The 13,722-nt window shown below is 35.6% G+C and overlaps 2 protein-coding genes and 1 long non-coding RNA gene across 3 annotated transcripts; 2 read left to right on the top strand and 1 right to left on the bottom strand.

Moving 5' to 3' along the window:
- Positions 1 to 6,520: 6,520 nt before the first annotated feature.
- On the bottom strand, positions 6,521 to 7,520 carry LOC106409080 (auxin-responsive protein SAUR50-like). The gene has a single exon (XM_013849762.3). The coding sequence runs from the start codon at positions 7,407 to 7,409 to the stop codon at positions 6,960 to 6,962; it is 450 nt and encodes a 149-aa protein (XP_013705216.1). The 5' UTR covers positions 7,410 to 7,520; the 3' UTR covers positions 6,521 to 6,959.
- Positions 7,521 to 9,326: 1,806 nt separating this feature from the next.
- Positions 9,327 to 10,375, top strand: LOC125590525. Its single transcript, XM_048764125.1, has 3 exons — positions 9,327 to 9,848; positions 9,963 to 10,244; positions 10,355 to 10,375. Exons 1-3 carry the CDS (start codon positions 9,327 to 9,329, stop codon positions 10,373 to 10,375), a joined length of 825 nt encoding a protein of 274 aa, XP_048620082.1.
- A 54-nt stretch (positions 10,376 to 10,429) lies between these two features.
- On the top strand, positions 10,430 to 13,042 carry LOC125589865. Its single transcript, XR_007326060.1, has 2 exons — positions 10,430 to 12,330; positions 12,434 to 13,042. It is a non-coding gene; the product is annotated as an uncharacterized LOC125589865 (long non-coding RNA).
- Positions 13,043 to 13,722: the final 680 nt, after the last annotated feature.

Below are 13,722 nucleotides of genomic sequence, written 5' to 3'. Positions count from 1 at the left end.
CCCACTTACGATTTTAGAACAGGATTGAGCCTAAGGCTAATATGACGGTCTATTTTTTAGTCGCAGGAAAAGATAAATGTCAAGTTTCCGAAGATAATCATGAAGGGTGACAAAAAATAGAAAAGCCCATTTCGCGACGAATCCGGCCCAGGAAAAGGTGCAAATCGACCTAGAGAGAGTATATAAGGAGGGCTTAAGGCGAGAAGCAAGAAAGAGTTTTCTCAGAGCAAACTTAATACTTAGAGCAATTTAGGCATTTTCCGTTTTTACTATCGAGCTGCGACTCGACTAGGTTAGAACTTAGGTGGCTAGACTAGCGAACGTACCGACAGCTCTCGTGGCCTAGGATCTTACTTGTTGTTCACGCTCAAACGTGAATCTAGAAATAAGACCTCTTTGTTCTCTTTTCGCTCTTTTACGATTTATTACTTTCGACTCTTTCATATTGATTGTGTTGTGTGTGGCCCAGCAGATAACCGGGACCTTCAGGGAAGACTAGGTTAGCTTGGCTTTCCTCCGATTAACAAATCTCGACGGTGTGAATTCCGGTTCCCACATGGGGCAGTGATGCCACTTCCTTGTCCTCCCAGCATTGGGAGTTGGTCTTCTAGTAGCTCCTCCCTCTCCGGATCATTTATCGGTCCCAGTCTCAGTGAGACATGGATTCTATCTTCACTAAGATATCGAATGGGTGAGCGATCTAGAGCCCCGTTTTGTACTCTCTGATCCTTTTCAGCCGTTGTGTGTTGCTTGGAAGAAGATGTTGTGTTGCTTGGAGGAAGATGATATGTTGCTTCCTCCTGATTTGTTAAGATTGATTGTGTCCTCCAAGTACTCAATATTAACTTCTTGGAGTCTTCCGGAAGCAGCATTAGCCATACCTTCGTGTAGGAGAGGAACCCTATCGGAGGGGAATGAAAGACGTTCCAGAGGGAAGACTGATATCGAGTTTCATTTCAAGCGGCTTGAGGCCATCGATCAGAACGCGTATCCTTCCTCTGTCAACATTCATATATTCTACATCCTCCATTGGCCCCAGCTCCTTCCCAATAGCTTTTAATGTCACATATGTCCAATAGTGCAGAGGAATCCCATGGATTGTAATCCAGAAGGGTATCAGAGCTGGGAAAAAGTCTGAAACCACAGGTTCCCACCTTTGCAGAATAATCATCCATCTCTTAAAGTGGAAAGGGGCTTTTGATAAGATGAGTTGAAGGTCTTGTTCCAATTCAAACTTGAACTGGAACAGATTCGGCCCTAGGTCTTTCCCTGTAATCGATCCTCCCACACGCCAATGTTGGAGAAAAAAGTCAACCAGAGCTTTGGTTTTCTGAATTCATGGGTTCATTACTCTGCCAATCAGAGTCAGTTTGTGTTCTTCAATAAGCGCTTTGTTGTTGGACTCAGGAATCTGGACGTGGGGGCGTCGAACAGGTTTGTTGGGTCTGTAGCCCATTTCTCCTTTTCGAATCTTGATAAACGATAAGCCATAACTGTTTTCTTCTCTTTCTCTCCTCAATAAGTTACTGTAGTAAATGTTTCAACGGTATATGACCTCTAACCGTAAGTAGGTGAAAGATTTTAACCTCAGAGACAAGGTATAAAAGACTGCACTACACAATAAGTAGAAGATGTTCCAAGACCAGACTACTCAAGTCCTCAGACCACATGGGGCTGTAGACTGAGCTGTAGACTGAGTCGCTAATGAAACCCTAATGAGTCTCTCAAGCCAGATCTGTGGAGATTGGTATATCCTCTCCCGTTTTATCAACCGTGGGGAAGGAGCCCCTACTCCAGAGGGCCGGGATCTGGTGAAAAATAAAATTCCAATAAGAAATTGTGGTGGGGGAAACAGCTGTTCGGTGGGATTTCAAAACGGAAACGGTGGTTGAAGGAAAGTCATCTGGTTTCACTGTTGCCTCGAGCTTTGTGTCTGGGAGAAGTTGGTTTTTTCGGTGTAACACAGATCTAGTCTAGAACCGAATCTAAGCCATATAAAATATTAAAATATTATTACTTAAGATTAGTAATTAATTAGTTCAGTATATATGTTATTAAGTGTTTTTGAAAAAGTGATACCCTAAGCCAATGTTTTTTTTTTTGTTAAGGGAAGCACGGCTCAACACTCAATTTTGATTATGTTTTTATTTCCATGTCATTTTCAAGAATGCCAGCTAAAGTAATAAGTCATTTCCAATATTGCTCACCCCTACTGGTCACATACAATTTAGGTCTAGATTCGTTCTTTAAAAACCTAAACAATGGGCTTTCATAATCGACAAGACCTGCAAGAAATCCAAAAACTAATGTAATTGACAACCATTTTCTCAGTTGCCAACCAAAGTGACATATCTTACCTTCCTCAGTCTTTGGTTTTCCTTCAAAAAGTTTCTAACCTTTTAAATAAAAAGTTGGCTCAGACTTTTATCCGAGATCCGGATTCGATCCGTGATCCGATCCGGATCCGATCCGAAAATCCGGATATTCGGAGAGGCCAAATCCGGATCCGGATAGTAAAATGTTGGATCCGTCAAAGTCGAATCCGGATCCGGATATCTTGATTTTTTAGTCCGGATATCCGGATCCGTAAATTTTATTAATAACTATTTCAAAAATATTAATATCTATATATAAAAACTAATTTTATTTAATATTTTTTCATTTTTATAATAGTATATATAAATTTTATGTAACTTTTGTAATATTATACATTGCAATAATTAAAAACATTATATATTTTTTATTTTTAAATTATTGTTAATATTTTATATATATTAATATTATTTTTTATTTATTTTAAGGATCCAAATCCGGATCCGGATATCCGCCGGATATTATAATTTTTAGAAGGATATCCGACACCCGGATATCCGCGAACCCCGGATCCGGATAAGGATAGTAAAATTATGGATCCGCCGGATAAAGATCCGGATCCGGATATTTTAAAATTGTCCGGATACCCGATCCATCTCATGCCTAGTTGGTAGAACTACAAAGACATGCACTCAGTGAAGCAAACCTATTTCTGTATTGTGACTTTTCAGGGTTTGGGGGTGGTTTTCTTCACTTGTTCCTTTTCAATCCTTTTTGGTACATCAAACCTTTATATATATATATATATGCTAATGATATATACATGGGGTATTTCCTTTTCAATCCTTTGTGGTACATCAAACCTTTATATATATATATATATATATATGCTAATGATATATACATGAGGTATAAGGTCTATAATGGTCATAGAGTTTGGTCTGTGTAAATGTGATACTCGTTTGATAAACTTAGAAAAAGTGAGAGTTGTATAAGAGTTACTCGAAATAATTCCCCTATGGAAATATAAGCCACATAAGATCAACCCAATATAAATATATAATCATCTTGTGATTAATTGTCTTATAGTTATTTAACTTCCAAAACAAACTCCTCGGTCCGGCTTCTGATCAGCCTGTAACAAATCAATACGATTTTATATGTGTACCATTTTATAAGAACCTTCTTTATATAAAGCTGAAAAACAAACATACCTTTTATTTATTCTAGTACTCAGAAATTCTTAGTGGTGTTCCAATTAGCATTTCGAGTTTCATCTCAGTCTCTGTCATATTTTGGCTTAACTCGATGAGAAATAATATACTGAATCCATAATCCATCGATCCAACTCTAGTAAGTTCGACTAGATGGAAGGGGATTTGCTAATCATATAAAAATAATTACAACTAAACCAAGATACGCTTTGTAAAAGAACAAGACTGTACTCGCGTAAGATAGAGACAAAAAAAAATTTACACCCACACGTACCCACCGGAATAAGCCCTGATCATAATTTTTTTTCTAATCGTTTCTTTCATTTTCAAAATTTCAAATCAAACTCTAAATGCATGAACATGAACTTCTGTGCATGTTGCTCTAATTGGAATTTAAAAAGTTGCAAGTATCTTTTTTATAATGGAGTATTCAGTATCACATTATATATATTAAATCAGTAGAAGAAGAACAACAAAACAAGATAACTATGGAATGAACGCAAAGGAGCTTTGAATGGGAACAATGTGTGAAGAAAGTCTACGAGAAGTAGTCAACGATTATAATTTTACTCTTTTCTTGAAGGAGCACTCCCTCTAAATAGCATCTAATTTTTCCCTAAACACCCAATTCTTTAGTTTTTCCAAAAAATAAGTTATACTCATAGACATAGTTGATAAGTTACGTGATTGGATTGATAGGCTCCCAATTGGTTTCTCTTCGTTGTTCTTTCAAAGAATTTTCTCATCTTTTCTGTCAACCAAAAAATACAATTAATTAAGTTTCTGTCTAATAATTTTCTCATGAAACTATTTGCACGAATCCACTAATAACGTATCTGATAAAACTATAATTCTAAATTATTTTCACCCTTATATATTCATGTCACTCCAAGTGGCGGTACAATGTTCCCACATATACAGAGGGGCCTGTAGATATTTATGTATATATTGATGAATTTATAGTTCTGTAAAGTATTATCTTTCTCTTTTTTCGGGGGAGGTAATTTTGAAAGTAGAAATAAATGTTAGAGCATATGCCAGATATCGTATATTTGTGGGGTTTAGGATGGAGTCAGGGTCATTTTCATATATACATATATAACATTATCATAACTTTTAAAAAGTATTATAACCACATTTTCTCACTAAGTGCATTTCCTTTTCAAATCTTTACAATCTTAGGTGTAACTGAAAACAGGTAGCTGATATTTCCATATCTACCGATTCTTTGCCAAAAGAATAAAAAATAAAATACTCATTTGAAACGTATATGAAATGACTTTGAATCCAAATGAGTTTTTTCTTTTGTTACTGAAAAACTCACTGCATAAGCTTTAGATTTCTTAGATTTTATTTAAATGAAGTACTAAAAATTGATCAAATCAAATTTTCTACAAAAGAAAAAATAATTGATCAAATCCCGTAAAATTATTACACTTTCCACTTTCCACTCACCAATTATCCGTTTGACCACCACATTTACTTCGTACTGACCTTAGTGAGCAGTTCCATTTCCATATGCTTGTTCCACATTTACCAAATTACTCATGCCGCCGCAACTATTCGATTTATAGGTGTAACTATTTCTCATCAGTTACAAAAAAAAAAAAAAAAAAAAAATAAAACTATTTCTCATCAAGTAAATATAAGGTACTGATGTCTATAAAAAACTACGCAAATATATCTTTACTGTAAAAGAAGATGCTGCACTCTACAGTGGTAACAGTGCTGAATAAAATGATAAATTAGATTTTTATTGTCAAGTTAAACATAACTCTTCTCTTCACATAAACATAGACATAGACATAATACCTGTTTTATAAATATAGTAATATACTATGGGAGAGACGGGGTAATAATTTAAACTACCTTCTAGCTTCTAGCATTAGTTTAGAAGTTGTAAAAACATTTCCAAATAATGTTAAGTTAGATTAACAATCTAAAGTACACAGTTTCGGAGGTTCCTTAAGAAATCATTTTAACATTAATTAAATTCAAGTGAATGATTATGTGTACCGTAGACTGTACTTTTTACTGGATGGAGAAAGTGAAGACGAAAGAAGAAGAGGTTGAGCACAGTCAGGCGAAACAAGGCTAATAGTCTTTCCTTCACATGGCCTTGGTCGGATACACTATTTTTAATTCATAACATATACTTATCGCTCGTTGAACTTTTATATATTGGAAACTAAAAAAATCGTGCAAAATTATGGTTATAAGAATTTTTAATGTATTATATTCCATCGGTTCCTAAATATAAGATGTTTTAGATAAAACACGCTTATTAAGAAAATTATTTTTTTCTAAAAAATATTATTCAAACTATAAATTAAAATTATTCAACCAATTACAAAATATAACTATTAAATTTGATTGGTTTCACAGATTTTGATAAAGTTAAAGTTATCTAGATGCAAACATTTTATATATTGGAACACAAAATTTCTTCTAAACATCTTACATTTCAAAACGGAGAAAGTATTAATTGATGATAAATTATACTAGTATTTTTCAAAATTTTAAACTCAAACCGCTTAATGTTTAAAGCGTCAGTAAATTTTCAACAACTAACTAATTCCTCTGTTTTTAAAATATCCATATTTTAAAAAATAAAATTGTTTCAAAAAGATACATTTTTCATATTTTCATTGCATAAATTAAATGTAAATTATAAATTTTGAAAAACATAATTGTATTTATTAAAATTCTATTGGTGAAAACTTATGGGAAATAGTTGATTACGGAAAATAATGTATTAGTAACTAAATTTGATATATTATCTTAATAAGTGTGAAAATCCAAAAATATAGATCTTTTAGAAACAGAGAGTTAATTACTTCCACATCCAGTACAGTTTTACCTTTTTACAGGCTTCAGTTAGTAAAACTATTTTGAGGATTATTAAACTTAAATCATAGGTCAAAAGGAAAATATTAAACCAAATTAAGTTTGTATGTTATGTTATTTCATTGCGATTACTTCAAGTATAGTGATTTTTGAAAGTAATTAGGACAAAATTCGATTGTAATAAAATTACGGAATTACATAGAAAGTTGACAAAATACTCAAATAAGATAACCAAATGTTCATTTGTCTTATTTACAATTACAGTCTGGACTCTTGAATATGGGGTGCGAACCCGGGATGACATCGGTGGAACGACTCACCCCCACCTTTTAAACCGCCATCTCCTTCTCAATCCGTAACCTCCTCCATCTCGACTCAGTGAGTAACTCGCCACCCCGCCCATATAAATAAATATTTGGTAAAAAAAAAAACCCTGAATCCGATTAAAATTAGCACCACTCGAACCGGTGGTAACTCAGCGGAGTCATTGACGATTTTATTACAAAACTCGTCTGCTTCCTTTCATGTGGCGACCAAACTCATTCCGTGTCAAACTGGGTCTGAAATCGTACGAACCAACACTCTTCACCATACGACTTTCTCGACGACGGCGGCGTGAAGCAACGGCCTAGTTTCGATCAACATGCTTTTGATTCCTCCGTGGCATTTCTGAAGATCGTCGGGACAAGTAAACCGGCTTGACCGGGAAGAATCAGACCGGGAAATGAACCGGATCGCTTCCTCGAAAACCGATTCTTCGCAGGGGATAACCAACGGTCCCTGGTTCGCGAAACCGAACTCTTCCTCGGCTTGGACAAGCAGATTACTCAGGATTGGATGGTTCAGGTACGACGCGCGCACCACGAATCTCCTGCAACTGCTACCAACACAGACCGCCACGTGTCCGGATGGAACATCCGACGGCACACAACGGCTGACTGAAGATAAACGTGCTTTGTTGCGCCATCGCCGGAGCATTTGCTTGAGACTCACAATGTGGCGGATCTTACTGCATTTCACGAGACCTCCGGCCATTGTTTTATCTTTCTTTATCCGGTTTAGTCAAAATTGAAGTGGAAAAGGTGGAATCTTTATTTTTTTTTCACGAGAAAGCGAGAGAGAAAATGTCAGGTGGGAGGGTTTGAGCATTTGGGAGAGACGAAGTTTAAATAGTGAAGGATATACAACTATGCCATTAAGTTTTTGATATAATTACGAAATTGTCCTCACAGTCTTTTCGAATTAGTGATTATAGGTATTTCGTTGTGTTCAAAAAAAAAAAGTCTTTGTGTTTGATAATTGTGTTACTGAACTGATAATGGAAATAATTACTTTGGCAACTTTGATTAATACATAATAAGATTCGTGTTTTGATGTATCATCGATGAAATTATTGACTAAACGTATATATTTTATAATTTTTAACAGTAAAACTGAAAAAACATTTAAATTTGTTGGCAAACAAACAAAAGGCATTGAATTTGTTGACGAAAAAACATGACACTAAGATATAAATTATGGTTCATAAAAATTGCCACGATAAAACCAAATCTTAACTTTCATATATTAAGTAAGTTCTGTTTCAGATGAAAGTTTGAAACAAGTAGACTGAGGACTCGTGGTCAAGTGGAAAGGCACAAGCCCCGGTCAGCTCCGTCGGAGGTCGGAGGTAAATCTAGCAGGGGAAAGTCATATGACCCTTGGGTGAAAGTGGGTAGAGAAAAAGCTTGGGATGTCACCATATTTCAAATTCGATTCATCTGTTATGCGAAACTAAATCACAGTTTTTTAGTCATCCTATACGGATATGGGTTAATGTTTTTGGCAAATAAAAAAGTTTCAAATGAAGCAAAGAAAAGAGAAGTCTTGCCCATTTAAATATTATCCAGGAGAAGTTGTATCCGTGGACTCCACTTTCCATTCAGGGATTAGGTCTGTGTTTCTAATAGATTAGAATTTAATTTTTTTTAGAAAAAAAAATTGAAACAAGTAAAACCAACACATGGGTGTAGTAGCCAACATGAATTATTAGAATTATTATTCATTTATGATAAGTCTACGCAATTGTTTAAGCTTCTCTCTCGCCACTAGCAGTTAAATGGTAACCGAAGATGCTTTTATTTTGTATCCTTACCGAACAACTTCGTTTAATTTTCCAGAAAATATATGTTTTCTTATTATACAGAAACTAAATTAATATCAACACGACGTCCCGAAACATTTATTTTTTGGATTTGTCCATGCCCCCATGTGCGGCGATACACGATCTCAATAGTTTTTTATATGGCTTGTGGAAAAAATATTCTCACAACAACAAGCAGCCAAAGAAAATATGCAAAAACTAATCATTATATCTTAGTTTTTAATGTGAATAATAAAACAAAGTAACTCCATATGCAATTGTTATTAATTCTACATATACATAATAAATAGTATACAATAATTTTATTATACATAATCATAAAATTTTGATCCATAAAAAATAAAAATACATTTGTGTGACTTTACAAGTCATATTCTAAATAAATGGATGATATAATTAAGGGTTTACATGATAAAATAAAACTACTTAATAAAAGCTATAAAATTATTGTGTTAAGAAATGTCATATTAAAAAAAAATTTAAACGGGTAAATTTTAAAATATATATTATCACTTATACAAATAAATATTCATTTATAAAAAAGCTAACACCCGCGCGGGTGCGATGGTCAAGCTCTAGTTATCATTATATTCCCTACAAATATTATATATCCCTTGCACACTTCACTTATCGATTTACTTGAATATACATGTGAATTAACATTCTTCGCAAAGATAGTTCGCCCTAGGTAAAACCTCTCAGGCCCATTTTCCTATGCACGCCGCTTTGATGGATCTCATCCGCTTCAACTCCGCCGTTCAGCCTTCCTCCTCCTGAAGCAGATCTTCTCTTCCGCCATGCTCCTGATGATGACTGCTCCTGCCCCGTCGCGTTTCAGGCCTCTTCCCGACCCACCACCATGTAAGCTTTTTTGGTTTGAATCTCTCTCTCCCACCATTCCGCCGGACCCACCTGACCCTCCCGACGCTTCCTCTGTTCTCGCTCTGTTTCAATTCCTCAACGCCGCCGCCAGCCTTTCATCCCATGCGTTTCCCAAAATCCAAGATCTGGAGTCTCATTCGCCAATTTTGACGAGTAAGATGAGAGGCGGAGACACTCATCACTTGTCTGTTGGTGTCTCATCTTTTGTCTCTGGGCGTCGATGTACTGCTGGATGCAGTTTGTTATACCACCGGCGCACAGTGTGGTCTCCTTTTCGATCATGTCCTGATGTTCTCTTCCAGGTTTGCCTCTGCGCTTCACTCTCGGTTCATTATTCTGTTGAATGGTATGAAACACGGGTTGTATGGGAGGCACTAGATATGTGGATCCTGGTCTTAATTTGTGATGTTCCGATGGAGTCTTTCTCCTTGGATTCTACTCTTGTGCTCGTTAGTAGCATCTATATGGCCTTAGTGCCAATCTCTACTGCAGTATGCAGTTTGTTTCTTGTGTTCAATCTGGCTCTTTGTGCTATGTTGGTGTGTGTTTCTTCTTGGTGGCAGATTGAAGAAACACTATCTATGATATTCCTTCTGTTGAAGCCGGTTGAGACGAGTACTTTTCTCTTGGGTGTTTCCTGTCTGGAGCAGTCTATTTTCCTAATATTTCCTCATGTATGGAGCGAATTGGATGAACAAGCATTGCTGGTATTGCAAGGATTTTCCTCCCAGCTAGTGCATTTTTCTGCCTTTGAGGCAGTGATTGTGACCCTTTGGGTTACACTGGACGCAATTTGTCAGAAAGCCTATGAAATTGTTGTTATGCAGTTTTTATGGCATTCTTTTGTAAGTTGTTTTCTTAAGCTATCTCTCTATTATTCAATCAGATTATTTATCTGTTTGGCTTGCTATGGCATTGTTGTATACTCCTATAATGGAGTTTATACTCGTTTCAGTATAATGGAAGTATGGTTTGATCAAAAAAAAAAAAAACATTCTTCTCAAGAATATACGTGTGAGTTCATAATATTATAATAAAATATATTGCAACAAATTACGATGCTTAGTATTTGCAAACATGATGGTAAAACATGTAGAAGTAAACCTAAACAACAAATAAAGGTGGGTCAATCAAGTGCATGATATGGAGGACAGGGTGCATCCCCCTCATGCGGTACGTACGTACCCCACTTGTTGGTTTAAGGATCTTCCAATCTCTTTTCAATTTTGCCTTCTTATCACCAAATCTTATTTGCCTCTGCATATCATTGCTTATAATAATAATTGCATGACCATTCATCGAAATGCATCGGACTTGTAGCGTCTTTTTCTGTCCTCACTTGCTTATTTTTTCGAACAACAATAGATATCATTAGGAAAGGTTCAGTACAAACTAGAAGTCTTAATACTTGAGGTGGGCATTTTACCCGATATCTGAACCCGATCCAAAAAACCCGAACCAAAATCCAAACTGAATTGGCAAAATACTCGAACGGGTATTGAATTAGGAGAGATTGGATATCTAAACCCGAACGGGTAATATCTGAACCCGAATGGACATCCGAAGATAACCGAAGATATATATTACTAACCTTATATTTCTAGTTTATATCTCTTATTTTAATTAAAATATTTATATTGATACTACACATACTTTAAGTTCATATAATATACATATAATTACGGAGGAAATGATTTGCTACTCACTTAAAATGCATGTCAAGTTTTTTGTTTTAAGAATTAACAAAAGTTACATCCGAAATTTAAAAACAATAACCAAATTAGTGTTTTTTTAGTTTTAAAATGTTATGTCCAAATTTATTAATCATTCAATCTATTAAAAAAAATCAGTGAATTGAAAGTTATATTTTTAAATACAAGAAATTTGAAAAATGAAATTTTAATTTTTTTTCTTTCAAAATCTAAATATCCGAACCCGAACCGAAATAACTGAATTCGAACTAAAAATACCCGAACTCGACCCGAAGTGTAGAAATACCCGAACAGGTTCTACACCTCTATACCAAAATACCCGAAAATCCGAGATACCCGATCCGAACCCGAACGGGTACCCGAACGGGTACCCGAACGGGTACCCGAACGTCCACCCCTATTCAATACAGTTGCGCTCTTTGTTAGCGAATCAGCAACAATATTGAACTCTCTACGAATAAAGGAGAAATAAACAAGGGAGAAAGTAGAAGATCGAGATTCGATATCCATGAAAACTCCGTAGAGCTCTACCAGATAGATCTTAGAATCGATAGCTCGGATGAGCTCCTGAGAGTCTGATCGAAACCAGACGTTGGTAAAGGGATATTGGGTGGCTGCAGTCATTGCTTCTCTAAGCGCCAATGCTTCCGCCTGTAGAGGATACCTCACATTGGGTGTAGTGATTGCGCCTTTAATGGAGTATTGTGGTTCTCCCGCATCTAGAACCTAGCCTAAACCTGCCTTTGAAGAGACTGGTGACCAAGAAGCATCAGAGTTGGAGCTTATTGTGTTCGGCGGAGCCTTAGCAGGAGGAGGTGATAAGCTGAGAGATGGACAGGTTGTAGCTAGTATCCTTGGCTGGGCCTGCTGCCATTCTCGTGCTCCCCAGATCGCTAGGAGTGTTGTATCTGCAGCGGATGATGATTGGTTTTTTAAAAACTATTTTGTTCCTTGCAATCCAAATTTGCCAGCAGAACCAGGAGATGAAATCAGTAAGTAGTCTGGTAGAAGGTAGTGCAACAGTACTCGACGTTTGGGAGAGAAACTGGGGAAAGGATTCAAGATTTTTGAAATCCAGGAGGCCCTGAACTGGAGCGTGTGACCACACCTGCAACGCAAAAGGACATTGGCAAAACAGATGTACCATTGATTCAATATCCCTAGTGTGGACAAACAACAGAAGTACAGATTTCTCGCGATTGGAGATTAATTCCTAAAGGTAATGCTCGGCCCTATGCAAATTTTCCACAAAAATAATTTTAGCTTAGGTAATGTATCTTTTCTCCATATATGTCGTTGCCAATTGGAGTATGCTCTCATAGGTAACGGGTGCGTTGATTGATCTTGGATTCCATTAATGCACATTATCTAGACTTGACTTCGTAGGATCCAGATTTTGTCTTCTGCCAGCCATAGGAGTCTTCACTGTTAAGTCGACTAGGCTGAATTAAGAAGATAATAGGGGCTAGTGCTGGAAGGGTATCCTCCACTCTTTTCCGATTCCATTCATTGGTTCCTCTTATCAGGAGGTCTGATACCATTAAATCCTGATCCTTTTTCCTAATCGGTCCAAAAGGGATTAGCTAAGTCGAAGAAGAGATCCAAGAATCAGACTACAATATGTCCTCACTTACTATATTGCAAAGATATACATATATGCAAAACATGCAGCTTATTACTATTTTGATTAAATAATTCGAGCAAATCGTACATAACTCAGGCTACTCAGCTTCAGCTAGGGTATTCAATATTGAAAATATTGATTGTAAAAGTTATACAGAAGTCTATGAATTTTACCAAAGAGATGGCAAACTAATAGTAACACAATGGAGTTGGTACTTTGCATCCCATATTCAATTTTTGGAATACAATATTTTTTGTAAAATTGAAATATTTTTTGTAAGGAATACTGAAAAAGTATGAGATAAAGATAATTTCACTGTTTAGATAAAAACAAATTTAGGTAGCTATACCATTCGATTTTTTTCCAAATAATAACCATAGTAGTGTTTGTAGTTGGTCAAATTCGATCATTTATTTAAACCACTCAAATATATTCATGCTTAAAAAAAATTCACGCTAAAAATTTAGGGAAAATTGGCAATATAGAACAACTAAATTAAGATATTGTCCTCTTAGAACAAAATCAACTTTTGTCATTTTTGGACATTCACTACCCTTTTTGTATATAAAAATTCATATCAATTTTTTTAGAATGCAAAAAAATCTGCAAAAATTGTATATTTGATGTAGATAATCAACTGCATAGAAGAAAAATAAATTTAGATTCAAAAAATGTTTGAATAGTAATTTCAAAAATGGGGTAAATGTGTTAGAAACTCTGATCTACCATCTACGGAGATTTAGAATATATAATCTAACAAAGACATAGTGATCTACCAGTCGTAGTATGCGCAATACACCAAAAACATTAACAACTACTAGGGAAGAATATAAAATCCTCATTCCCTCTATGCTCTATGTAACTGGTAGATTTGATGCGCTACAAAAACTAATTAATCTACTAAAATAGGAAATGCATTATTCGAATTGTCTTTCTGTCTACACCGGTGGTATACAATATTCTACCAGGCCTTCTAATTTCTAAACA

This window comes from Brassica napus, chromosome C7 (genome assembly GCF_020379485.1).
Source record: "Brassica napus cultivar Da-Ae chromosome C7, Da-Ae, whole genome shotgun sequence".
NCBI lineage: Eukaryota > Viridiplantae > Streptophyta > Magnoliopsida > Brassicales > Brassicaceae > Brassica > Brassica napus.
The sequence above is the reverse complement of the archived record's forward strand: the minus strand, read 5'-3'. Positions and strand labels throughout refer to the sequence as shown.

What these genes read in the sequence shown, in the direction of transcription:
- LOC106409080 (XM_013849762.3), bottom strand. Translation starts at nt 7,409, where the DNA reads ATGGCCGGAGGTCTCGTGAAATGCAGTAAGATCCGCCACATTGTGAGT.
- LOC125590525 (XM_048764125.1), top strand. Translation starts at nt 9,327, where the DNA reads ATGACTGCTCCTGCCCCGTCGCGTTTCAGGCCTCTTCCCGACCCACCA. An exon ending in TGGATTCTACTCTTGTGCTC is followed by an intron (nt 9,849 to 9,962) that starts GTTAGTAGCATC and finishes TCTTGGTGGCAG; the next exon opens with ATTGAAGAAACACTATCTAT. An exon ending in AGTTTTTATGGCATTCTTTT is followed by an intron (nt 10,245 to 10,354) that starts GTAAGTTGTTTT and finishes TACTCGTTTCAG; the next exon opens with TATAATGGAAGTATGGTTTG.